At 39.9% G+C, this 27597-nt stretch overlaps 1 protein-coding gene across 1 annotated transcript in view; it reads right to left on the bottom strand.

The window, feature by feature from the left end:
- MALRD1 (MAM and LDL receptor class A domain containing 1) overlaps positions 1–27597 on the bottom strand; it is a 438222-nt gene that overhangs the window by 119332 nt on the left and 291293 nt on the right. The window contains exon 31 of the mRNA XM_089776725.1: positions 7371–7499. Within this exon, the coding sequence (XP_089632851.1) occupies positions 7371–7499 (129 nt within the window). The remainder of the gene's footprint in view (positions 1–7370; positions 7500–27597) is intronic.

Here is a 27597-nt window from a genome sequence, read left to right as displayed (position 1 = left end):
TAAGGGGGTTAGGGAGGAACAAGAAATGGTGTGTTTAAATTGTGAGATTCCAGGAGAGGGATGAGGACAGAGGCTGTATCTATACTAGGAGCTTCTGTCGGCATAGCTATATTGGTCAGGAGAGTGAAGCAATGTGGTCTCTAACCAACATAGTTGTGCCAGCAGAAGCCCCTAGTGTAGACGCACTTATACCAGGAAAGTTGAGCTTTTACAAATATAGCGTGTTTCTCCAGCAGGCAGAGTAGGAAGAAGGGTGTGGTTTTAATATACTGGTACAAAGAGCAGTTTTGCCAATGTAGTTTCCTGTACACTAGGAACACCTTTGTCTACACAGTATAACAGAATTCCTAAAGTGCTAGTATGGATATAGCTTAAGTCAGCACTTCTTGGAAAGGAGGCAGGGGTACATTGGCTGAAAACTGCCAGCATGCAGTTCATGGTCATTTCAGGAAACAGTATTTGTGTACAGTCTGCAAACAAAGAGATTACACCAAGAAAATGCCCTCATTCAGCACTACAGATTTCTCCTCTAATGGCACATTAACATGCATTGATGCAGGCAAGATTAAATTATTTGCCTGAAGTCACACAAGACAACTAGGACAGGGTTAGAGCTCAAATCCAGACTTCTTATAATCTAGTCATGTGCCTTAATCTCAAGGCCAACCCACCCTTTATCTTTGTGTGTACAGCAATTTACACCCCCATAGCTAGACAGTGTAGGCAAGCACCCATATGTCACAAAAACTGCATATCATCTTTTACACTCTTGGACTGTACATTAATCTGCTTTGCAATTACAAAGTGCACATCTTATCTCCTTGAAAAGAAAAAATTAAGCAGATGGGACCATTTCTGACATGTTTAATGTTCAATTATTTATTTAAGCAGATGGGACTGTTTCTGATGTGTTTGGCATTCAATTATTTTAATAGGATGCCCCAACAATGTTTTATTTGCAAAATTAAACTTGCTGCCATTATAGAAGTACCTTTTAAAATGAGAAACTAAAGGAATTCTCTTTATTATAGTGCAAATATACAAACCTATAAATGATGCTCAATGCTGTTTTACAAGATTTTTTTTGTAAAGATCTGATCTGCTATAAATAGTTCAAATGCTGATGATTTTGAGACAGTGAATAATACATAGCATGTGAACTGGTGTCTTTTGGGAACCATTAAAGAAAAACAGAAATATAAACACATGGAACACACTATACTGGGCAGTACTGTACACTGCACTGCACTACAAAGGACAGCTGAGCTTTACTAAGTGAAATAGACAAGCAGGCAGTGCAAAAAATGTGGCTACGCAATCTCAAGAGAAAGCACTTGTGTCTTGTACAGTTCAAAACAGATCAAAGACCAAATGAATTTTGATTTTATTACACTATTTATAATACATTACCTGACAGCAGGAATTCAGCACTAATATCTTACCAGTGCTTCAGAAAGCACTTAATAATAAATATTTATGAACAGCATTTGCAGGGTTGATGAAGTCACCTGCATGTCTGCACCTGCTAGGTATTTCTTCTTTTTGATGTAAACAGACTCTATTTAGGAGTTATGAGAAAAGGACTGGTCCATTTGTCTGCAAAATTGCTTTTATTTCAATAATTCAAGCACTGCACTAGATGGTTCATCAATGTTGAGACCTGCTATTAATCAGATCTGGGTGTATAATTGACTACAGCTCATGAAAACTGAAATGGTTTTCATGTGTGATTTTCACATCAGTACTGCCAATGGGCTTTGAAAGAAAATGAAAATTGTGCAAGATTGCCTGACTGGAATGAAGGAAGTATTCAAAAAGCAACTCCTGCGATTTTTTTTTTTAAAGGATCCAGCACAGTACTCTGTTACACCAATATCTTGTGGATATAATTACTAGTGGGCCAAATTCTATTGTAAATCCAGAGAAATGCTTCAAAGGAATTACTGCAGATTTACACAACAGCAAAAGTGGGCCTGTGTCTTCCATAGTTATATTGGTGTAAAACTGGTGGAACAAAGTGGGGGATCAAGCCCAAACCTGAGCTGAGAGAAAAAAGGAAAATTGAAGCCCAAAGTTTCAAATATCCAAAGGTGACAGGAGGAGGGATGTGGAAGGTCCCCATGTCCAGGCTGAAGGTGAAGAGACTTTTTCCTAGTGCAGTCTGAGAAAATCTGACCTTTGCTATTTGGAGCGGCATTATGTTGGGGGTGAGGAGTGATCAAGAGCAACCCTGTGTAAGCAGGGCTCACAGAAGCTGCAGGATGAAAGCAAGATGGAGAATATTTTGCTCTTCTTCATAAAAGAATAGTTTATGTCCCCATCTAGTGCTTAGTCTGCACCACAGAATCCAAGAATCTCATGATACCATCTAGATGTTTCATAAGTTTTTAAGTGTTTCCTGACTCTTAGTTGTTTGCTAATTAATGATTCTTATCTGCCCCCTTTGACTATCTAGTCTTTAGGTACTTATAGACTCGGCTTTCCCTTGATATATATTTTACCCACTGCCTTTTCTTGTCCCACCCTCCCAATCTTCCTTTCTTCCAACCCCGCACCTCCCGCCATCTCCCCTATTTATTTTGGTCCTAGACATCCAATACTCGGGTCATCTGAAAAAGTGGACTTTTGTTAGTCTATAAAATGCTACCAGACTATCTGTTGTTTTTTCAGTTTACACTGTATACATAGCCAGGGATCACCACTATCTCAGTCTCAAATACAACCACCACCAGCCCTTGGCATGTGGTATGCTGGACAGGGCATCCTAGCACGCACTTTAGCACTCAATGTTCAACACTGATCTGTTTCTGGACAGAGGGGAGAAAGATGTTCCCCATGCCCTTTCCAGCCATAGTAAATCCATGATGCAAAAGACAGTTTTGACTTATTTGTTTAAGATTCACTGAAGATAATATTTTCCCAAGAATAGCTTTTACACATCATAACAAACTTTTGGTTTGTGACTTAGGGTATGTCTACATGGCTACTTCAGGATACCAGATGTATCACAAAACAGCCACACCGCGTCTATACAAGCCACCCATTATTTCAAAATATTTTTAGAAATAACATGCATCCTATTTCACCATCCCGGTAACCCTTGTTGCAAAAGGAATAAGGAATAGCTTGAAATAGCATATTATTTTGAAATCTGGCACTGTGTAGACACTCCAAATTTCAAAACAAGCTATTTCAAAATAGTTTCAAAATAAGATTTGCAATTTGCAGGGCTTGACAAACGGCAGCGAAACCTACTCGCTAGCCCTGCACTGCGCATGCGCAAGACCCTCATTGCACATGCGCTCACCGCCGATGAGTAGATTCAGTGATTTGTCAAGCCCTGGCCATTTGCATAGAGTAACTTGCATATCTTATTTTGAGTTTAGGGTGCTATGTAGACACACCCCCAGACTGATTTATGGCATTAAATGCTCCCATTCATTGTCTACGAAAAGAAAGCTGATGGTATCACAAATTTTCTCTGGAGAACACTTACAGAAACCAATAGCATTTACACAGTAAATTGAGATCTTCATTATTTTTCTCAGTATCATTACAAAGCAGTTTGCATTCTAGAGAGAGTCAGAGTGTAATTTTTTTCTGGATAGTTTACAAAGTATTTTGTAGTTACATTGCCTCACTGCTGAAGAAATATTAATGTAATGCTACAAAATATGAACAATTCTTTACAAATCCATTTATCTACTTGAACTGGTTATCCTTTTAGAGGTGGTGAAGTTCAGTTTAGATTTTCTTCAGTTCTGAATCTGGCCAAAAGAGGTCAAGAGTGCATAGACATCACAGAACTAAAAGGAGGGCAAAAGTGAATGAGTAAGGACACTGCTTTAGGACCTATACTTCATATATGAATACAGTTTCCTTAAAAATAGAGGGGAAGGAGAGCTACAGTACTGTTTAATATTTTAATGATAATATGCTTTTCTATCATATGACAAAGCTAGGGGGAGAGGTAGATATGTTGGAGGGCAGGAATAGGGTCCAGAATGACTTAGACAAATTGGAGCATTGGGCCAAAAAATGTTAAGAGGTTCAACAAGAACAAGTGTAGACTCCTGCACTTGGGATGGAAGAATCCCAAGCATTGATACAGGCTGGGGACTGACAAGCTAAGTAACAGTTCAGCAGAAAAGAACATGGGGATTAGAGTGGATGAGAAGCTGGATATGAGTCAACGGTGTGCCCTTGTGGCCAAGAAGGCTAACGGCATATTAGGGTGCATTAGGAGGAGCACTGCCAGCAGATCTCGAAAAGTGATTATTCCCTTTTATTCAGTACTGGTAAGGTCACATCTGGAGTACTGTGTCCTATTCTGGAGGTCCCATTATAGAAAGGATGTCGAAGCATTGGAGAAAGTCCAGCAGAGGGCAACAAAAATAATATGGGAGCTGGAGCACAAGACTTATGAGGAGAGGCTGAGGGATTTGGGCTTATTTAATGTACAGAAGAGTGAGGGAGGATTTGATAGCAGACTTTAACTACCTGGAGTTTCCAAAGAGGATGGAGACAGTCTGTTCTCAGTAGAGAGAATCATAGAATCATGGAGCTGGAAGAGACTTCAGGAGGTCATCACGTCCAGCTCTCTGCTGAAGGCAGGACCAATCCCAACTAAATCAACCCAGTCAGGGCTTTGTCAAGCCGAGACTTAAAAACCTCAAGGGATGGAGATTCCACCACCTCCCTAGGTAACCCATTCCAGTGCTTCACCACCCTCCTAGTGAAACAGTTTTTCCTCATATCCAACCTAGACCTCTCCCACTGTAAGTTGAGACCATTGCTCCTTGCTCTGCCATCCGTCACTACTGTAACCAGCTTTTCTCCATCCTCTTTGGAACTTCGCTTCAGTAAGCTGAAGGCTGCTATCAAATCCCCCCTCACTCTTCTCTTCTACAGACTAAACAAACCCAAATCCCTTAGTCTCTCCTCATAGGTCATGTGCTCCAGCCCCCTAATCATTTTTCTTGCCCTCTGCTGGACCCTCTACAATGTATCCATATCCTTTCTATAGTGGGGGCCCCAGAACTGGACACAATATTCCAGATGTGGCCTCACCAGAGCTGAATAAAGTGGAATAATCACTTCTCGGGATCTGCGGGCAATACTCCTCCTAATTCACCCTAATATGCCATTAGCCTTCTTAGCTACAAGGGCGCACTGTTGATTTAAATCCAGCTTCTCATCCACTGTAATCCCCAGGTCCTTTTCTGAAGAATTGCTACTTAGCCATTCAGTCCCCAGCCTGTAACAATGCTTGGGATTCTTCTGTCTACACTTGTCCTTGTTGAACCTCATCAGATTTCTTTTGGCCCAATCCTCTAATCTGGCCAGGTCACTCTGGACCCTATCCCTGCCCTTCAGCATTTCTACCTCTCCCCCTAGTAGACGGTATGTCTACACTTACAGCCTAATTTGAACCAAGGCTGCAAATGTAGGCATTCGGAATTGCAAATGAAGCCCAGGATTTAAATATCCCGCGCTTGATTTGCAAGTTCCCAGCCGGTCACCATTTTTTAAACTTACAAGCCCGAACTAACTGCCCACATCTACAAGTGGCAGGGAAACGGTCGTTCAAAATAAAGCCTTATTCCAAACTACCTGTTAAACCTCATTGTAGGAGGAATAACAGGTAGTTCAGAATAAGGCTTTATTTCAAATGCCCATTTACCTGCCGCATGTAGACACGGGCAGTTAGTTCGGGCTTGTAAGTTTAAAAAAAAAATGGTGCCCGCCTGGGAACATGCAAATCAAGCATGCGATATTTAATTCCTGGGCTTTTTTTGCAGTTCTGAATGCCTACATTTGCAGCCTTAGTTCAAATTAGGCTGTGAGTGTAGACGTACTGTTAGTGTCATTCGCAAATTTGCTGAGTATGCAATCCATCCCCTCATTCAGGTCATTAATAAAGATGTTGGACAAAACCAGTCCAAGATCAGATCCTCCACTAGAAACTGACCGCCAACCTGACATAGAGCCATTGATTACTACCTGTTGGGCCCGACAATGTAGCCAGCTTTCTATCCCTCTTACAATCGACGTATCCAATCCATATTCCCTTAACTTGCGGGCAAGAATATTGTAGGAGACCGTATCAAAAGCTTTGCTAAAGTCAAGGTATATCACATCCACTGAATTTCCCATATCCACAGAGCCAGTTACCTCATCATAGAAGCTAATCAGATTGTTCAGGCATGACTTGCCCTTCATGAATCCATGTTGACTATTCCTGATCACTTTCCCCTCTTCCAACTGCTTCAAAATGGATTCCTTGAGGAACCCCTCCATGATTTTTCTGGGGACTGAGGTATGGCTGACTGGTCTGTAGTTCCCTGGATTGTCCTTCCCTTTTTTAAAGATGGGCACTACATTTGCCTTTTTTCCAATCATTCGGGATCTCTCCCAATCTCCATGAGTTTTCAAAGATAATGGCCAAAGGCTCCACAATGACATTTGCGCCAACTCCCTCAGAACTCTTGGATGTATTAAATCTGAGAGATGACAGAATGAGGCGCAGTTTCTCAAGTTGCAGTGGGGGAACTCTAGGTTGGATATTAGGAAAAACTATTTTACTAAAAGGGTCGCGAAACACTGGAATGGATTACCTCAGGAGGTGGTGAAATGTCCATCCATAGAGGTTTTTATATCCTGTCTTGACAAAACCATGGCTGGGATTATTTATTTGGGGTTGGTCCTTCTTTGGGCAGGGTGTTGGGTTCAATGACCTTCTGAGGTCTCTTCCACCCCTATGATTCTATTAATATATTTTCCAGAATGACATTATTTGTACCTTTGAGCACAATACAGATTCTCAGTGAACACTTTTTGTGGCATCCATAATTCCTATATATAGGATTTCACATTGTGGCAATCTGTTCTTTGAGCCTTGTCTAACGTGACCATAAGGCCACCATATGTGAGGGCAAAATATATATTTGTTGTTTAAGATACAGTTGATGCATTATCTTTCCTCTATGTATCAAGAGTGATTTCTGTGGTAATTTCACATGTGCACCATAGCAGAATTTGGCCCTATAGATTCAAGATTAGGAAACAGACTGATAGCCAGGATTAAATAAATGGCTTAAACCATTCTGTCCTCTTCCACTTAAAAATAGTTCTAGTCTGGAAAGTGTCTGCAAAAATGGCATTGGAGGCAGGATGGAGAGAGAGGTAAGGACTCCATGTGCACTGCATATGAACATGTAAAACTTTGTGTGATGGGAGAGGCAGAAAGAGGGCAGCATGCTAATATTCCCTCCTCCTGAGCAGCTGTTCAAATCCATCTAAACCAGTTTACAGTATTTAAGATTAAATTTTTAATTTGAGTTTATGTTAATATATAAAGATGTACTTACTGCAATCAACTTCATCTGACAGGTCCTTGCAGTCTGGTTTGTAGTCACAAACAAGGTGAGATTCAATACAGTCCTTATTCCAACACACAAAATCAGAGAGTGCTGGGCATTCTCTAGGACTCTCTCCAACTGAAACCAACAGGACACTTAAATCAATACTTTAATTAAATCAAAGCATGACCTCTTTGATTTGTTTATCCATTATACACTATCGCTTTGCTGATTTACTGCTTCCAACAGATGTTATTCAATCCCACTCTCTCTTAATAATGTCTTGTGCCTGCCTAGACTGCTATATTGGTGGTACTCAAAGCTCTCAGGATGCAATGTTTGGTGGATAGGAATTCATTTCCACATCAGCAACACTCTTTTCCTAATTTATTTGTTGTGTGATACCTGTGCATGCAATTCAATTTGCTAGAAACTGTTATAAAGAGTACAGGGCAAAGGATTAAACCTGATCTCAATATATGCTAGAACTTGGAAATTGCCTGAAATTATCACTATGCTACTTTCATACAGTGCATAGCTTTCAGAAGTGTTGCAAGTCATTTAACTGTGTGAGATTTTTCAGTGTGTGCCAGAGAAACCAATTGCAGGAAACGTGCAGGCTGCATGGGGATTCATCTTAAACTACTTAAAATGAAGATTCATTTTACCAGAACAACTTTTCAATCACTCTTCAATCTGGGTAAAATAGCAGAGACGTGTGAATGGGAATGAATGAATGAATAAGTTGCAGCATGACACCCAAGGAATGAGCCAAGACCAGAGAGCTCTTGGATTCAGTCCTCAGAGATCTGTCAGGCTTAAGATACGGATGTAAATGTTCATCAAGTGGCTCAGTGAACTGGCCACATAACTCCAATTAGCATTAATAGGAGCTGTGCTGATAACCCAAAGCACCACATTTAAAATGCATTCCTACAAGTTTGAGATTATTTTTTCTCCCCATGCCTCAAGCTGTTCAGTGATACACACAGGAGAATGTGCTTTGACTGTACTCCCTGTAATTTGTTATATAGCTCCTTCAAACATGACTGAAGTGGGATTCATCATCAGCTACAGTTCTGGGCAAAACAACTTCAGGTGTGTAAAGGTCTAAACCCAACATTTTTAAGAGAGTTTGTTGATTCTGTATGCCTCTCAAAACATGGATAGCACGGCTTCAGATGGCTAACATCCGATAGTCAGTAGCAGACCCACAAGCTCTCCTAGAAGCCAAAATGAGAAAGCAAAATTAAATCCTACTCCCACAGAGCATATGAACAGGAGATATTCAAAAATACATGAGATGTAACTCAGATCCTTACAGCATATAATTCAAAGGGAGTTCAATTACCAGGATACTAAAATATAGCACTGACTGAGGCAACTCTTCATATACTATACCATAAGAACCTATGAATAGTATTGGCCCTTAAATCCAAAGATCTCAAAATTTGTAATGAACAATAATAAGTAAATAATAATAATTAATAATAATAAAATTAAAAATTAAGCAGTTTTACAGATTAGGAAATTGAGACACAGAATGTTTAAGTGATATTCTTAAGGGTATCAGGGACTCAAGTGACTTAATAGAAACAGAAATAGAACCCAGGTTTTCAAAATACCATATATTTTCTTTAAAAGATAAGGTAGTTGAGGTAATAGCTCTTCCATCAGCCCTGTATAAGATCAAAATCCTATCTCTTTCACTAATAGAATTGGTCCAGTAAAAGATACTCTCTCATCCATTTTGTCTTGCTAATACCTTAGAACCAGCATGGCTACAACAACACTGCAATATATTTCTTAACTAATTTAAAAATTAAAAATATCTCTGGCAGTTAACTGGGAACTGTTAAGTTGAGCTGTTATGAAGACTGGATGAACTACCCAAACTGCACAGCTGAATAGATGTACTTATTGGAAAATTTGGGTCTGGATTCAAAACATTGTGGCTTGGACTCTTCTGGAATAAGGGCTATTGTAATCTTGAGTGGGCTAGACTTCACTGCCCTTCTCCAGTTTTAAAGAAACCACCACTTCCACTGCAGTACTGGAGACCCAGAGATTAGTCTGTAAGGAATTTCAGCAAGGATGGCACAGTGTCAGCCTCACTACATTCAAGTTCCAAAAGAATGAATTTAATTAAATAACTTTATAAAACTTTATGAAGACACAAATAATCTAATTCTTACAACAGAACACAGCTATTTTATACCCCACAAATAATATCTATAATTACAATAAACATAAGTAAAGAGAAAACTAAAAGTGAAATTTGAACAGTTCAGTCCACACAGACACAGTAAGAAAAGACTGAAAGGTCCCAAGAGCTTAGATTTGGTTCACCAAAGTCTCAGTTTGCGCCTCTGACATCAAATCTGCACCATATGCTGAGTTTTAAGTCTCTCCCCACTTGCTTGTAAGGAATCGTCAGTTGGAGTCCTGGCAGACTGTTCCTCTGCTATGGTCACTGCTAGGCAGCCAGCTCACTGATTACTAGTTAGTTAGCTCACAAGTGAACAGACTTAAAGAAACCCTGCTGCAGAGTGAGGAACAGCAGCCAGTTCTCTGCTTCTGGCTTAACTTCATCCAGCTCACACTGGACATAGAAAAGCATCTGCCCTACCTGCTTACTCATGAAGTCTGACCCCAAACTACTGGACCCAATTCCAGAAGCTTCTGGGTGGAGTGCTGAATCAGCCCAGCAACAGTAACACTCAACTCACTCCCACAGGGGTCTCTTAAAGAGCTTCCTATTAAGTGCATGGGTTACATTCTCCCCTGCTTAAATCACTGCCATCCTGGCAGTGCACCTGAGTCACAATCCAAAATATCCTGCTTCTGTTATTCTGCACAGGCAAGTAATGAGGACAGGTATGTACGATAGGCTTGTATCAACTGAGTCTGTTGTTTTTAGAATAGTGGGGAAGTCAAGAACATAATCATTGTACTTAACAGGACGAGTTCTAATTCTACCAGTTCTGCGAGGTTCCACTGGTGCTTCGGCAGTGGTTGGAGCAACAGAAGGATTCACACTGTCTTTTGTGGAGACCATATCTGGTGAATTTTCCCCATATTGTGTCTCTTCCACTTCAGTTTGGATCAAACTCTCTTACCAGAGGGTTAAGATCGGACTCCTAGATCAAATCAAGTATGGATTCATCTTCGTTCTCCATCTGAGTGACCACTTCAGTAATTTTCTGTCTAGTTCTGCTACTCACAGGGGTCTCCAACTGATTGTCTTCTATTGATTCACGAGCAGAAATATATCCACATGGTCTTGACATGTCCTAATGAAGAATTTGAATGGGAACATCTCTAGATTCTGTCTGTACCTTATAAACAGGGATATTGTCTTTTATCTGCTCTAGTACCACATGTACTACTGACTCCCATCTATCTGCAAGCTTCTGCTTTCCTCTAAGACTCAGGTTGTGTACTAGAACTCTATCTCCTGGTTCTATGGTTGACATAATTACTTTGGCATCCCATCATAATTTGTTGGCTAATTGGCTTTTTTCACTTTCTTTAGCAGCTAGGTCATATGCATAACGAAGCCTACATCATAAATCTCTTACATATTCCTGATGAGTTATTTCTTGCCTTCTGGCTTTAATCCCAAAACACTAATCAATACGTAGTATGGGTTGCCTCCCAAACATCAAAAAATATGGGGCATGTCCTGTTGTATCATTCTGGTACAGTTATATGCATGAACTATGGTTTGACATACTTCCTCCAGTTGGTTTTCTTAGGCTTTTCTAGAGTACTTAACATATGTAGTAAAGTACGGTTAAACCTCTCCACTGGATTCCCTCTTGGGTGATAAGGAGTTGTATGTGATTTTACTCCAGCAATATTACTTAACTCAATAATCAATTCTGATTAAAAGTTGGAACTCTGATCACTGTGAATTCATCGAGGAAACCCACAGTGAAAGATAAAATTCTCCCAGAGCACACTTGCTACAGTTTTGACTGGCTGATCTTTCGTTGGATAAGCCTGAGCATATTTAGTGAAGTGATCAGTTACCACAAGAATATTCTTAATGCCCGAAGCATCTGGCTTTAATATTAAAAAGTCTATGCATACCAGTTCCATAGAAGCATATACTTTAATGTTCACTAGCTCAGCAGCTTTTTCCACTCGAGCTTTTCTTCTAATACAGCGCTCACACTCTTGACATTTCCTTTCTACTACCTTGGTCATTCTAGGCCAATAAAATCAGTCTGTAGCTAATTCCAGAGTTCTTTAAGTCCCAAGATGACCCATCATGGATACATTCTAATGCTCAATCCTGATGTGTGTAGGAGATTACTAGCTGGTCTATATCCTCTCCTCTCCTCTGGACTTTCCGAAACAAGACCCCATTTGAAAGGAAAAGCTTGGGCCATTCCCATAAATATAACAGTGTCTCATATTCTTCTTTCTTTTCCTCCTCTGGCTTGGGTCTATATCCTGCCTCAAGGAAGTGAATCACATGGGATATATATCTGTCACGTTGCTGTAAGACTTTCCAATCAATAGAAACTGAATCTGAAGGACTTAGACTTCCTGGCCAAGGATCTGGATGCTGAAACTCTGGTGGTAGGCTTTCTGCAGTACTAGGCAAGGTTTCTACAAAATTTGGAGCAACAATTACTAATCTTTCTCCTCTGGCTTCCAAATCTCTCTCATGAGATGTGTGGAGTACTACATGAACTCTCATAACAGCTTTGCAGATCTCTTTATCCCACTCATCCCATTCATCTGAACTAGATTGAATTCAAGAGAACATTTAAACAATTCTTTCTGTCTGTGCTATGTCATCTTCATCTATCCCTGGGATATCATGTGGCTGCTAAGAAAGACCATCAGCATCAACATTAGCTTTGTCGGATTTATAAACGATGTCAAAATTATATAAGAACAAGGCTGCCACCCATCTATGGCCAGTTGCATCCAATTTTGCAGTCTTCAGGGTGTAAGTAAGATGGTTGTTATCTGTCATTACTTTAAATTGAGCTCCAAGAAATCATGGAACTTATCACAAACCACACCACTTCAAGGCTAGAAATTCTAACTTGTGAACTGGATAATTACATTCACTATTGCTCAATCCCCTACTGGCATAAGCAATAATTCATGCCTTTATATCCTGTATTTGATACAAAGCTGCACCTAACCCAGTAGTACTGGCATCTGTATGAAGAATATATGGTAGCTTCCAATTAGCAAACCCAAGGACTGGAGCAGTAATCAATTTTTGTTGAGAGGTTTCCAAGGCCTCTTGACAAACTGCATCCCATCTGCTCTCAAGTGACTGTCTTCTGTTCCATCTACTTACTTTAGGAGCACTAGCAAGAAAAGAATTCAAAGGTTTTTCAATGATAGAATACTTCTCTACAAATCTTTGGTAATAACCCGCAAATCCTAAGAATCTACGAAGTTCTCTGAGGGTAGTTGGAACTTGCCAACTGATGATAGCATCAGTTTTCTCTTTATCTGGACAGATCCCATCTTGAGAAATAATATGACCCAGATATTTCACTGAATTTTGAAATAATTTGCACTTTGATGGTGCAATATTTAAACCATATTCCTGAAGTCTTTTCAAAACTTTTAGGAGATGTTCCTCATGTTCTTCCAAAGTGGCTGAAAATATTAAGTCATCCAAGAATGCCACAACTTCTGTTAGATTCAAACCAGACATAAAACGTTCCATCATTCACTGTAAGGTAGCTGGAGTGTTAGTCAACCCTTGAGGCATCATCTTGAATTGCCAGTTACCAAATGGCGTAGTGAAGGCGGTCTTTGGACAGTCACTAGGCTCCACTGGGACTTGGTAGTATCCACTCTTTAGATCCAATACAGAAAACCATTTTGATCCTGCAAATAAAGCAAAAGTTTCTTCTATCCTCAGTAATGGATAGGCATCCTTTCTGGTAATGCTGTTCAATTTCCTATAATCCACCACTATCCTAAGAGCGCCGGTCTTCTTACGCACCAGCACCATAGGTGATGCATATGGGCTACAGGTTTCCACCAACTCACATAGATGTTGACCTAGATCTTCAAAATCTGAAGGTGAAACCCTTCTAGTTCTTTCTTTAAAAGGTACATTATTTGTAAGCTCAATTCAGTGTGTCACTCCTGAAACTCTTCCAAAGTCTAGGTCATGAACAGCAAAAGTCTTATAAAGCTTCTTTACTAATAATTTCAGCAATTCTCTTCTCCGCAGCACTAAGAGGGGATCCTTCAAAGTCAAGTTGCAGTATGATACTGTCTCTCTCTTTAGTTGTAGCTGCTGAAATCTGAGTTGGCCCTGGCTTTATCCACTCTACTGCTTGTTCCTTTGCAAAGACGGTGTTAGGTTTCAATATAACATCCTTCTTTGTTCGGTTTTTGACCTGTACTCCTATTCTCATATTGGAGCCAGTGACTTGAACAAATTGAGAGGGAACTACTAGCCCACCAGATGCAAGTGCTGCACTTGGATCTTCCAGCATTACAGCAGTCTCTAATTTACCCACAGCAAATTTCAGAATTCCTGGCATTGTTTTGGATGTGCCAGGTGGAATTTGCACTGAACTTCTCTCTCTTAAGACCACTTCAATCTCTTCATCAGCTTCTTTTTGTAACCTTTGACTGAATAAAAATTGATTATAAGTTTCAGCCCACTCATCTGGTAATGAAATCTTCCTTAAGAATTCAGGACCCCATATTTTCTTACAGTCTTCCACAGGATGTTTCAACACATTGGTGCGTATGAGTGCTGACACTTGTTGATTCATACGTTGATCTGGACATACCAAGGCTAGTACCTCATGTTGTTTGTCACTCCCACAGATGAACTTTGGAAATCGTATCTTCAAAGTTATATATCCCAGGTATGGAACCAATTACCATCCAGCCCCTTCTATCTGAAGTACACTGCTAACTAACTGTAACTTTTGATGAGATAAATGCTCATAATAGAAAGTTTCACATATGCATGTCACTTGAGAAACAGTATCTATTAGGTACTCTTTACTCCATCTAGGTGAACATAGCCATGACAAGCAGGTCTAACTAACTGCCGGATGGCCTCACTGACATTCATTTGGGTAGCCTCAGTCTCTTGAACCCACTGACTAGTTACTTGGCTCTGAGAAGTGTTAGTTTCTTAAGTGCATGCGTTATACTAACATAAAAACCATTTTCCCCAAGAAGCTCTGTGAACTGTGTATACTAAATTCTCCAACATGAGAGATGCCTTAAATTAACTTAAATATATTAAATGTAATTAATTTTAATGTAAATTAAATTTACATTAATTTAGTAGCATTTTCTAAACCTTAATTTATTATTCCTACAAATATTACATTTTTACTTCCATTTTGTCAACAGTAATTTTCAACCAATTTTTCAGACCCTATTGTAAAATTACAATAGAACTGTGAGCTCATGGAAAGCAAAGAATTTAGTTGCTTCTGACTAAAGGCTAGTCAGATTTATAAAAATGCCATAGGAAGTATGAAGAAGAAAAATACTCTATATCCAAGTGTAGTTTTGCCATACAATTAGGGCTAAATGACACAACAGATCTTCCCAAAGTAATATTTCACAATGAGATACAACCCCAAATGTCCATTTAAGCAGGAAATATTGGATTATACGCTATCTTTACTGCAAGGTATAGATGATAATTAATTGTGGCAAGGAGAGATGAGAAAGTGTCTTGTGGTTAAAGTTCTGGACAAGGTACAAGTTCTACCTTACCCATAGATTTCTCTGTGATTTAGTCAAATGACTTAATTTCTGTGCTTCAGCTTCCTACCCGAAAAATGGGGATAAACATTTCATTTCTCTTATCCTCTGTCTGAGAGACCTATTTAGGTTGTAAGCTAAGCTCTTTGAGACTTAGTACTATGTATCTGTACAGTCCCAAGCTCCAGTCTTAGTTGGACAAGTAGTAAATGGTGAACACACACCATGAGTGGAAGAACAGCAACCATCTTGTATTGTTTGTCCTGGTCCTCAAAGCCCAGTGAAGCTTCTTTTCAGAATCATGGCTCTAAGGCAGATGACATGGAGCCAGAAGTAGAAGATGAGACATAAATCTATACAACATGCTTCCATTAGATAAAAGTGTATTTCCTATTGAAAATTCATGTGGGAATCACGGTAGGTAATATCTTCTGCTTCAGAACAAACCCTCCTTCTTCCTTTTGCCCCCTCATGAAGAATTCTGCAGCAGTTTCTTGCAAAGACTGCATAATAGCATTGTCCCAGAGACCAATATGTCTGTTTTTTTTATTTTAGAGAAAATTATGATGTAATCATATCATATAACAACACTTATTCCAGTTCACTAGTGTTTTGGTAGGATGTCAAATACCAGCTACTAATGCTGGACATTTTAAAATCAAAAGGTCCAGAAAATTTAAATCCAAGAGTTTTAAAAGAGTTGGCAAATGAGCTTGCAGGACCATTAATGATGATTTCAAAATGTCTCAGAACACTAAGAAAATTCCAGAGGACTAAAAGAAAACTAATATTGTCATAATATTTAAAAAGGATACGTAAAATGACCTGGATAATTACGGTCCTGTCAGTCTGACATCAGTTGTGAGCAAATTAATGGATCAGCTTATACTCAATGAAGACCCAATTAAGAAAGAATTATAGAAGGATAACTTCATTAATCCCCAATAAACATTGATTTATGAAAAACAGATCCAGTCACTCTAATTTGGCATCTTTTTTCCTTAGAGTAAATATTTGATTGATAAAAGGTAATAGCGTGGATGTAATGAACATGGTCTTCTGTAAATCATTTGACTTAGTAGCAACATTTTTATAAAAATCTAGCAGATGTACCAAGTATTGATTGGGTCTTTAACTGAAGATTATTTAAAAATAAATGAAAATCGTAAATGATTTATTTTCAAGGACAGTATTTTTTCAAAATGAAGGCTAGAGTGAGGATTGAGGTGTAAGGAGAGGCAGGGGTGACTTAGGGCTTAGGGCAGAGGGTCTGAGGGCCTCAGGGCAGGGGGAAGGAGGTGTGAGTGCAGAAGTGAAGACAGGTGAGAGGTGCAGGGATCAGGGCAGGGGGCTCAGGAAAGGGTACTGACTGGGGCCAACAATTTATCGAGGTTTGTGGAATATTCCACAGCCATGACATTTTCAAAATCAAGATTAGATTTTTTAAAGTATATTCTCTAGGAATTAGTTTGGTGAAGTTCTGTGGACTGGTTTATGCAGCAGGTCAGACTTGATCATACTGGTCCTGTCTGGCCTTGGAAACATGGCAGCTGTTGATGAATGTTCAGCAACACAATTTTGGATAAGTTGCAAGAAGAATTCTGACACATCAGGGAGGGTGCAAATTCCCATAATTAGAATTCATGCAGGGCATTAAAATACCATCATAAAATACATGTTGGGAACTACAATTGCAATTTGTACTGAATACCTTAATTTTATGACTCATCCGTTGCTCAGAAACCTTGGAATTGTGTGTCCGTCAGTAGCCATAAACATGTCATCCCTTTGAATTTACAAGTTACCACTGAAAGCCAGCTGCTGCTACAGTTTACAGACATGTCAACCACAGCTAATGATCAACGGCTTTGAAAGCAGTTGATAAATATGAGAATAGCAGCCCGAACACCTGAGCTTCATTGGTTCCTAAGAGAAGATTATCTATCAGAGCAGTCCCTGTGACATAGTCAGATGCTGGGATGGAGGCATCTTGCTCTTCTTGAAGTTTGCTACAAACCCATGTGGAATATAGCAGGGCCAATGATTTTTACCCTACCTTTGTAACCTTCTGAAAAGACAAAGCTTTCAGTAGCCTGTTGTCTAACTACAATCAGATGGACACATTCCTGTGATGGATAGCAAAGCCTGGAAAGAATCAGGGGGCTCAGGAAAGGCTGAACAAAAGTGCTGTGAAGTGCTCTCCATCCAGAAAGGCCTGTCACAGAAGTAAGCCATGTCACAACTAAGGCTTCTCAATCTCTTGAGCATTATATAGAATGACACATAACCCCTTGAGTGTTTTTTTTTCCTGTTCTAAATCCAGGCACTCTGCATTGGTGTCCCAAAAATGATGTTTTTCAATTCATGCTGAAATAATGCAAAAATGAAACCTATAGTATAAGTAGACTAGACCAAGATTATTCAGCTAAACCAATAGAATACATCCCATGGATATTTAATTCTTTTAATACCATTTCTGTTTAAACAAAGTAGGAATTTTTAGTCTGGGCACAAGCTGTCATTTTAATTTGCTTTCAAAGTAGCAATAATGATTAAACCCTATTTTGAGCTGCCAATTTCTGTTATTTAAATTAAATCTGAAGTATAAAAGTGCAAAAAGGTGTAGGTAACTTGTAAATGCTTTTTTTTCACGTTTTGTTACACATTTTTCAAACATGAGTGTCCAACTTTTTTAAAGAAAATGATTATTTTAAAAGTCTGGTCAGAAAATATTACTCACAGGAAAAGACCTTATTCACTAAGTTTCAGGCTAGAACAAATTAGAATGGGCCGGACATAAGCCACTGAAAAGTTGCATTAGAACTGAAACTTATCTATAATGTTACAGTGTCTTGGCAGCCTATAAAGTTAAGTTGGAATATATAGCAGGCATCACAGCACACTATTTACGTCAAGAATTTAGTTTACTTGCCCAGATTGTCAGCACAGTTTTCTACAAGCTCAGATCTGCACAAAAAACATCAAAACACTATTAGCGTGTCCATCAATAATGTTTCTCTCCGTGGATGACCTTCACAGTCTTCTGCAGGGACAGCTAGATAAAGCATTTTACAGATGCAAGCTAGAAATCATTTCAAATAAGGTTCTCTTCCAGTTCAGAAGCAGCAGGGAATTTTACCCAGTCCATGTGTCATACAGAAGAGCATGTTTAATTTGATGATATGCATTGACTCTGACATAAACCCTACACTTAACAAATTATATTGACTGCTAGCAGAGAATTTCTTCTGCGGGCACAAAAGCCCAGCAATATGGATTTCAAAGATGTTCATGGCCAGAGCAAGCATTTGGTGGCTAAGGCACACAAACAGCAAGAATCAAAGATGTTACCCTAGATCTGTCAATATATAAATGACTCTGGTTCAAGCAAGATAGGAGTTCAGAAAAGATTTTCTTCAACTCTCCTGTTTTTCCTCAGTTGCAGACAGCTGTGTGTCCACATACGCTCTGTAGGAACTTGTTAAATCTCAAAGAGGTATTCAGCCACACTGTGTAGGCTGTAGCTTTCCGCTCTCTGCAATTCACTGGCAGAGGTCATAATTTGGGTGGGAATGCAATAGGAGCCCCAGAGAGGATGAGGAGTTGAGGCATAACTGCAGCACTCCGGACCACAGAGTGGTCAGTAGATAGGTATTTTAGGAACTGTGCCTATTTCACTGACATTTGTCCTGTAAGAGCCATGTCAGGCCATTGTTTCAGTAATAATAAAAATGAAGCACACCAGCCATTGAATCGCTAGCACCATTCCCAATAGCCACAGATTTTTTTTTTCTGAGAAGCATCTCATCTGAAAATTGTTCTTTCTGTGGCAATGTATTCATTCACCAGTGCTGCTTGCACTAGGTGCGACATCACCGGCCAGGATGTGAAGCAGGGTGTTCACAGAGGAGTGACAATGGCTTAGTTACATGCTCCAATATTGAGACTCTCCTGCTTAGTGGGGCATGCTGGGTAACAAGAGATCAGTTGCTTTATATAGGATGCGTGTCTGAGTAGGATGCATACATTCCACAACAATACACTCTTGAAAAATTGCCCTCTAATAATGTTAGAATTTTTAACATATGCATCACAAGTGGAATGTGACAAACAAGAAACAGAGGATCTCGGGGGGGGGGGGGGGGGGAGAGGCAGGGGTAGGGACAGGCACACTGTGGAAGAAAAAGAAAGAAAGAAAGAAATCACTAGAGCCAACCTTTAATCGTCACAAGTGGAGTGGGGGAAAGAATAATAGTATCATGGCAGCCAGAGGCCTGGACATAGGAATAAAGCAGGGTACAGACAGTTTGTCCAGACATACAGTTTAATAGTCAATAATAAATTTTCACTAAGAAGGAAGAACATTTAATTACCTATCAGTGATAATATGAAGGTGAAGATAGATTATTTCCTGATAAATTGACATGAGCAAAAGAATATTAAAAAATGGTAAGGACAGTTTAACAGAAAGTGTTGCATCTCAACACAGAATGCTGGTTCTTGACTATGGATAGGTATCATCCATGACTCATGAGAACAAAATAGTCCACAGCACTTCTGAAAAACCAGCTGGAGGAAGCTTAACTAAGTTAACAAGTAGGTTAAACTGAAAGTATTGAACAACATCTCTTTAGAAGGGTTAAAATAAAATACAAATCAAGGGTAGAATCATATAGAAAGCAAATTTAAGAATGTGCAAAGAAGTAAGTATAAGAATAAAAGCAAGAGCCTTGTTCCCCCAATGAGTTTTGGTGGCAGAATGAGAATGTTTCAGAGGCTGTGAAGAAAAAGAAAAAATAGTTTAAACTTTGGCAGGGGATGCTCCAAAATCAGGATTTTTGGGAGTAAAGAGAAAAGACAAAAACGTAGTAAAGAAAGCCACTAAGGGCAAAGACATAAAAGGCAGCTATGCTTATCTTGGAAGGAGAGAGAGAGAGAGAAAGAAAGATATAGAGTGGCAAAGATCCTTAATATGAGAACTAAAGGCATTGCTGAGACAAAAGTAATTAAAGAGTAAATTGCAGGACCTATTAACAGCAGCTAGCTACCCAGACTATAAGAGTAAATGGATTGAAGTTCAAAAGTAAGATTTTTTTTATCTTCGAATACAGTTTCTTTTGAAGCTGAACACCAAGTACATCATCCTTCATATCAACAAACTGAATTCTACAACAGTCACATGAAACAAACAGAGAAAGTGAAAACAAAATCAAGCTCTATCTGCGGTCAAAGTGAGTTAAGCACCAAAACAACATTTCTCAAAGTCAGAATCTGTGACAAATACTCCCAGTTGTTTTCCTCACGGGGACACAGGAATCACAAAATGACGCAAAGACAGCCCCAAAGTGATATGGACTGCTCTAGGGCATTTTGTGTGTGCTCATAAAAAAAAATGACAGAGCTCTGAAGTATTTCAGAGATATGAAAGGCTTCTGTCTAGTGCAAAAGGAACCCTGTTGTGCTCTCTTAATCACTGTTTCGCTTCAAGCTGGTGTCTTTCTTTCTTTCTTAGAAGGACAGGCTATCAAATGAAGTTTTATTGCTAACTGAAAGACAAAAGCCAAGTAATGCAATACTTTAAAGCATTTAGCAAAAATGGATTTATGTTTTCAAATATGACTTTTAGATGTTTTTGAAATGATACTTGGGCAATTACAATGTTTATACCATACTAGATGATGTACCTGGCATTCCTCGGATCCTTAACTCAAATAATTTTTGTTTTTCTTCATTTAAATTATAGCTCTGGAATGGTGCTGGGAATGAGAGGTTCAGTATGCAGGCTGCCCCAGGGAGAGAGGAGAACCCCAGCCCTCTCATTGCAGCACCTTGGCGCCAAGTGAGAAGTGCCTGTTCATGACCACCACAGCTGCAGTGGGGACAGCTAGGGAAGAGGTGCATGTCCCCCTGGCTGGGGGACAGACACACAGACAGTCACCCTAAACAGACAAACTCTCTCAAATATATAGTAGATAGCTATCCCTTTCTCCACCCCTAACACCTGTTGCCCCAATGGGGTTATGGTTGTCCCAGTCCCCATCTCTGGTCCCGTACTGCCCCCCCTGTTGTCATTATACAGTATAGTTATCCCTGCTAGCAGAGCCTTCCCTTTCCATGTTATGAAAATCAATCACATTCCAGGCACATCCCATTGTCCTAGCAAAACCAAACCCTTATCTTGCTTTAAGATATGTTAAGAGGAAGCTTCACACCAAATTTGGTGGTCCTAACACTTTCTGCTTAGGAGGAGTTCTTGAACAGACAGACACACTCACAGACAGACAAATTATCTCAAATATAAGGAGATGAACTGTACAATAATTCTTTCACTACTGCAGAGTATATCTATGCCTTCTTTACAGCTGATTGCGCATACAGTAGTTGCTCTCTGTCACTGAGAAGTATCAAGACACAGGGCCAGGGCCCAACAGGGTTGTGGATTCGCTTCAAGACAGAGTTGATTAGGGATAGATAGTTGTTTTTATTAACCTCACTACGTGTCTACTATTACAGGCTCAATACTGCCAAATGGTTACATAGCTACAGCAAAGTAATACAAGTCAGCATAGGCAAAGCAATGCATAAAAGAGGAACAGGCACTTGGAAATGCTTGCGCTCTTTCAGGTCTGCGGGGAGTCCCGTTCCAGTAACCTCGCACCTGGCCGCAGTGGACATGGCTCTAGCTAGGGGGATTCAGGACACCCTTTGAGGTCTAGGTCCCTGTTGAGACTCAATAGGCATGGGGCTTCCTACACTAGTTATTCTACAGTTTACTGGGTGTTCACGTACCTGGCTCAACGCCATTCTTATCACTCTCATGGGCTGAGACTGAGGTCAAACTTTTTCACTGCTCAGTAGTTTCCCAGTTCATGGTTTAAAGCTGATCAAGCCCAGCTGTTGTTTAGGCTTGCAGAGTCACATGCTATGCTAAGCTGGGTATAGCAGGGGGAAACTTCCATCCCAGGCCTGCTAAGCTGCAGGACCCACGTATGACTTTTATTTGATAAGAGGAACAAAGTGGGAGAAAGCTAACTTGAGTTTCCCAAGAAGTGCTGTCCTTCAGTTACAGGTTTAACCTCTCTAATTTGCATTCTGTGGTCCAGCATGATATTAGTTAGCAGGATAGCCATTTATCACGAGTCTGGCCAACTTTCCCATGGTCCTGTAAAGTTTGTTCACAGCTTCCAGTCCTGGCTCTCTGTGTTCTGTGCTGTTATTTAGCTCTGATTTACCCCTAAATGTCTTCTTAAAGCCCAGCTAACAAAGAAAGTGCTGCTAATGCCGCTAACCATAAGCATAGTTTTTATGCTTTATCTACTTATTTCCCTGTGCCAATACAATAACATTGTGTAACAACACTAACACTTTGTTATGAAGAGAGCTGATATATCCTATAAAAGCCTACACCTATCCAAGAGCTATCAGTACAGTCAGATATTATTAAGCAGCAGTGCAAACATTGTTCCACTTATTTGCTACAATATTGACCTCCCGGGATTGAGCAAATTCTCTGGTTCAGCACCGGTCAGGTCCCAAGGGTGCCGGACTAGAGAGGTTGATCCTGTACTATATTTCTTGGCTTCACCAGGTTATACACAGTCTCTTTCGTTCCTTTGTTCCCATGGGCCTGGTTAGTGAAAGACACAAAGGGCAAGATGCTGTGAGATTCAGCAGGGAAATCATGGCTAAAGCTAAAAGGGGGCAGAGGATTTAAATCACTTTATTTACCCTCACAATTCTGGACTGCTCCAGGGTCCCAAGCATCCCCTAGTATATCTACAACTACAAAGGGAAGACAGCCTATTCCCAGCTGCCTATAGGCGGCATGGCTGCACAGAACCTATGCAGCAATGTGCAGCAGCCTTGCACCAACTCTTTGCACACCTTCTGTGCAAGGGCATTCCAGGAATCTCTGGAAGACAGTATCCAGTGGGGGATATTTTCCCCAACTGGATGCAAAGACTATAGAGTTCCTTTATAAAAGCACAAGGGACCCTTAGGGTTCTAGGCTACTGTTCCCTCTAGACTAGGTTTCTTCCGGGGGACCCTGTGGAGTTAAGCTCTATAGAGTGGTGGCCCTTCACAGCTTACTGATTGGTTGATGCTGGTATTTAAACCAGGAAGCAATTATGCCCCCATTCCAGACCTTGCTTGCTTTAGACTATGGAATCCAGATTCTGACCCTGGTTTGTCCATAACTTTCCTATTATTTCACTGTCTATAATCTGGTGCGTGATCTCGACATCCTGACCCAACTTGATCCCATCTGTGCTATCTGCCTGCCCCCTGGTGTGTGCCCGACATCCTGGCATCCTAACTCAGCTTACTCCTGTCCCCACTACTCATCTCCTAACCACAATTTAGCACAGTACACACAGGCAACCCCTGGCCTGGCTCTGACAGCCTTTATGCCACTCTGATCCAAGGTAGGCACATTAGAACATGGGTGAAAGCCCCCCTTAAGAGAACAAATGTATCATCATTGCATGATTGATATTAAGTCAGCGATACCAAAATGTTCCCAGATTTGTCAAAAATAACTTTTTTTCTCCTGTAACGATGAAAAATTAAAGATTCCCAATGATTCAATTCCAGTATTTTGTAAATTAACCCATCACTGTGGTACTTGAGAACAGTATAGGTGCTAATAAAATTCTCTCCAAAGGCCTAATCTAAAGCTTACTGAAATCAAAGGGAATCTTTCCATTGACTTCATGGAACTTTGGATCAGTTAATGATGTTATCTGAATCCTTTGAATCTCATATTTCAGAATAGCCTAACACAAGAGAAATGATAGAAAAAGAGCAAAGCATTCAGAAATGTTAAGCAATACCAAACGGGGAAGGAAAAAGAAACAGAAAGGGAATAAACTGATCGAAAACTATACAAATGTCTCATGCTTTATACTATGAAATACTAATATGCATCTAGAGAAGCTAAATGAACTGCAACTTTTATTTCTCTCTCTCCCTAGAAAACTACTATTTCTGCAGTGTTGTTCATATTATTTGTTATAAACTTTTGATCTCTTGTATTCCCAAGGAGGGAGGACTAGCTTCTCAACTAACTATCAAGTTTTGCATGGTACAGAACTAAAAGTTCAAGTAATAAAGTTTAAGGATAGAATGGACTCTTGGATCACTTGGGGATATGTTTGCACTACCAAATTTTGTCAGCATCACTTACATCAACACCCAAAAGTCAACAAAGCAAAAATCAGCCGGTGTTCAGACTTTCTTCCTCTATAGAAAGATCATGTCCCACTGGGGACACCTGTGAGCAATGAAGTGTGGGTATGTAGCCCACAGAGCAGTGTTGACGAAAGGCAGAGGTGATCCCTCCGAGTTCTTCAACAGCCTCCTCAGCTTTTGGGAGCAGCTCCGTAAGCTCTCAGAGCTGAGGAATTTCAAAGCAGCACAGCAGTCTATCTCCCTTCCCTCTGCAGCTCTTTGTTCCCCAAACTGAGCAGATCACAGCTATCAGCTACTTCTGGGAGCTCTGAAAGGGGAGGGGTACATGCTGCAGGGCAGCAAATACTGAGCAGAACAATTACGAAAGGCATTGTGAGATACTGATGAAAGCCAGTTCCGCCTACACTGGCGCTTTGTGCAAAATAAAAGAAGGGGAAAGAAAAAAAACTCATATAGGGGTGTTTGATTTTTCTGCCAAAACTGGGCATTTTTCCTGGCAAAAGTCACATTGCATTCTGTATGCTCTGACAGTTTTGTCACCAAAAGGCAGTTTGTCACCAAAAGGTAGTCCACATACCCAGATGAACCTATCAAATGACATGTCCCACATGACACAAATAAAAGTAAAAAGCCCCCAAGAACCTTGCCAGTCTGACTTGAGGGAAAATTCCCTATTAGCCCCAGAGAAGTAAAGTGGTGGCCTATATTTATAAGATCAAAAGTTGGACTAAGCAGCCAAACACTGGGGTAGCCACAGTCTTATGGAGCCATATGTTTAGGCTGGATTTTACACCAGAACAGGTTTTCCTCTCATCACTTTCAAAGCTTCCTTCTTCTGAGGTTATTTCCATATTTTCACCTTTCATGCATGCATAAGCAGGAAGTGAGGAGAAACAAAACTGATAAAAATATTAAAAAGTGAAACAAACATTTTTAAACCTCCTGGACATTTTAGATCAAATCTGCTTTGGGCAAGTGATTTAGTCAGCCATAATTATAAATTAAGCTATTTACCCTTCTCTACTAGGTCATAGTTCCCATCATTGTTTTTTTTTAAACTGGATATAATTCTAGAACCATTACAAGAGCATCAGAATGGAGCTGAGAATGCCGGTGAATCTCCTTAAAGATAGAAAAAAAGCTTTGTAAAATATGGTTCCAAAAAGGCAGTTCATAAAAGCCATTGGAACTGAATAGTTCATTTCTTTTTCCTGTGTTTTCACAAGACTCATTTAACAGACCATGAAAGCCGAAATGAATTAGCTAATCATTCAGCAGATGAATAAGATGGATCATTCCTTTCACTTTCCTGGACATTTCATTACATTTGAATTTATAATTATTGTTATTATCTGTGTTCTTAATACTGCCTTGTGATAATAATTTGTGCCCAAGTCACATCATCTGGTTTACTGAGGTATGTTTTAAGGTTGATATTCTCACCTCTTGCATCATGCTGAAGTAGAACTAGATTTTTTTTTAATTTATCACAGGCAGTGAGTCTTCCACTACTTTAAATACAAAATCCAGACCTATGACAATAGCACTTCTGTTATCTTGCATGTTTGATTTCAGCCTGCTGTTATGTGATGGCAAATTATCAGCACTAAGCCCGTCTCTTGCATTTCAGATCAACAATATGCTTTTTGTGGGGACTGGGAGTGGTCCAAAACTACAACTTCTTTCCCGAAACTTTTAGGGGAAGTTACAAGATGGACATAATGAAAAGAATAGAAGTTAGAAAAAAACAAAAGCAATCTATGGACATTATTTTGTACCTCTGTTTTTTCCAATTACTATAGGTCTGCAAATAACAAACACAATGTATGTACAATAATAAGAGTGAACACTTTTTAAAATTTGTAAATTTACTCTAGCTCTTTTAGGACAATTGGGTGGTTTTTCAGTAAGAATTATAGTACATAAATCTGCAAATTAGAAAAAAAATCAAGTCTGGAACCTATCAAACATTTCCTCTTTAAAAACAACTTTTTGCATGCAATTTGTTTCTAGCTCTCAGACCAGACACCAATGCCATTTCTCACAGACCTCACAGTCCTGGAATGCAAGACCGTTTGGCTGCATCTAGACTGGCAAGATTTTGCGCAAAAGCGGCTGCTTTTGAGCAAAAACTTGCCAGCTGTCTACACTGGCCGTTTGAATTTGCACAAGAACACTGATGATCTAATGTATTATTGTCAGTGTTCTTGTGCAAATACACTGACGCTCCCGCTCAGGAAAAAGCCCTCTTGTACAAATGCTTTTGCGCAAGAGGGCCAGTGTAGACAGGTAAAAACTGTTTAGCGCAAAAAAGCCCCGATAGAGAAAATGGCCACCAGAGCTTTCTTGCACAAAACCACATCTAGATTTGGCACGGATGCTTTTGCGCAAAAGCACTTTTTACACAAAAGCATCCGTGCCAATCTAGACACTCTTTTCCACAAATGCTTTTAACGGAAAAACTTTTCTGTTAAAAGCATTTGCAGAAAATCATGCCAGTCTAGACGCACCCTTAAGCTGCAGCTTCCCTCAACTTTCATAGATGACAATAGAGTTTAGGGTACTCAGTCCTTGGAAGTTTGGCTCCCTCCAGCTGGTCAGCAATTGAAAACATAGCCATTTGCGTGCTCAGCTCAGATAAGCCCTGGCTATTAATTCTGCTGTAACCATTACCCAACATTTCCTCTCTGCAAAAGCAATGCTAATATATGCCCATACTCTGGAAAGCAACATTATTCCTGTTGGAAGCAGAAATGGGCAAGTAACCTGGAATACTGCAAATCCACTCCTGAAAGTAGAGAACATGTGGAGGAGCCCCACCTGGACATCTGGCACCTTAAAACACTGACTTCCACTGCCTTCTGATTATCTCAGTCTTACATTGCATCATGGACGCAGCTGCTGATTTGGTATTCTTAACTTTACTTAAGGCTTTTGTAGGCTGTTTTATTGATTTATTCCTCCATGCTATTTACAGTGGTTTGAATATCTTTTATATTGTACTGCAACCTGCAGGTCTCATAATTTACTGAGAATACAAATGTGACCACCTCTGCTCTTACCTTAGCAATTCTAGTTATGCTTCTTACTCAGAGCTCCCACATCTGCTTCCAGTGCTAGGTCATAAATCAATGAATTAGACAGGGAGAAAAGTCTGGTCTGTTTGCATGATAATAGTGCTCAAGAAGCTTTGTGCTTCTTTTAAGAACCATTTTCCTTAGCCAGACATCTCCAATAAGAAAACTACATACTGTACTTTGTGCTACAAAAACAGCTTAGACACAACATGCTTTCTGTAGTCCTGAGTGCCCCA

The sequence above is a fragment of the Pelodiscus sinensis genome, chromosome 2, assembly GCF_052426305.1.
Source record: "Pelodiscus sinensis isolate ZL-2025 chromosome 2, ASM5242630v1, whole genome shotgun sequence".
Taxonomy (NCBI): Eukaryota; Metazoa; Chordata; order Testudines; family Trionychidae; genus Pelodiscus; species Pelodiscus sinensis.
This window is presented reverse-complemented; position numbering and strand designations above follow the sequence as displayed.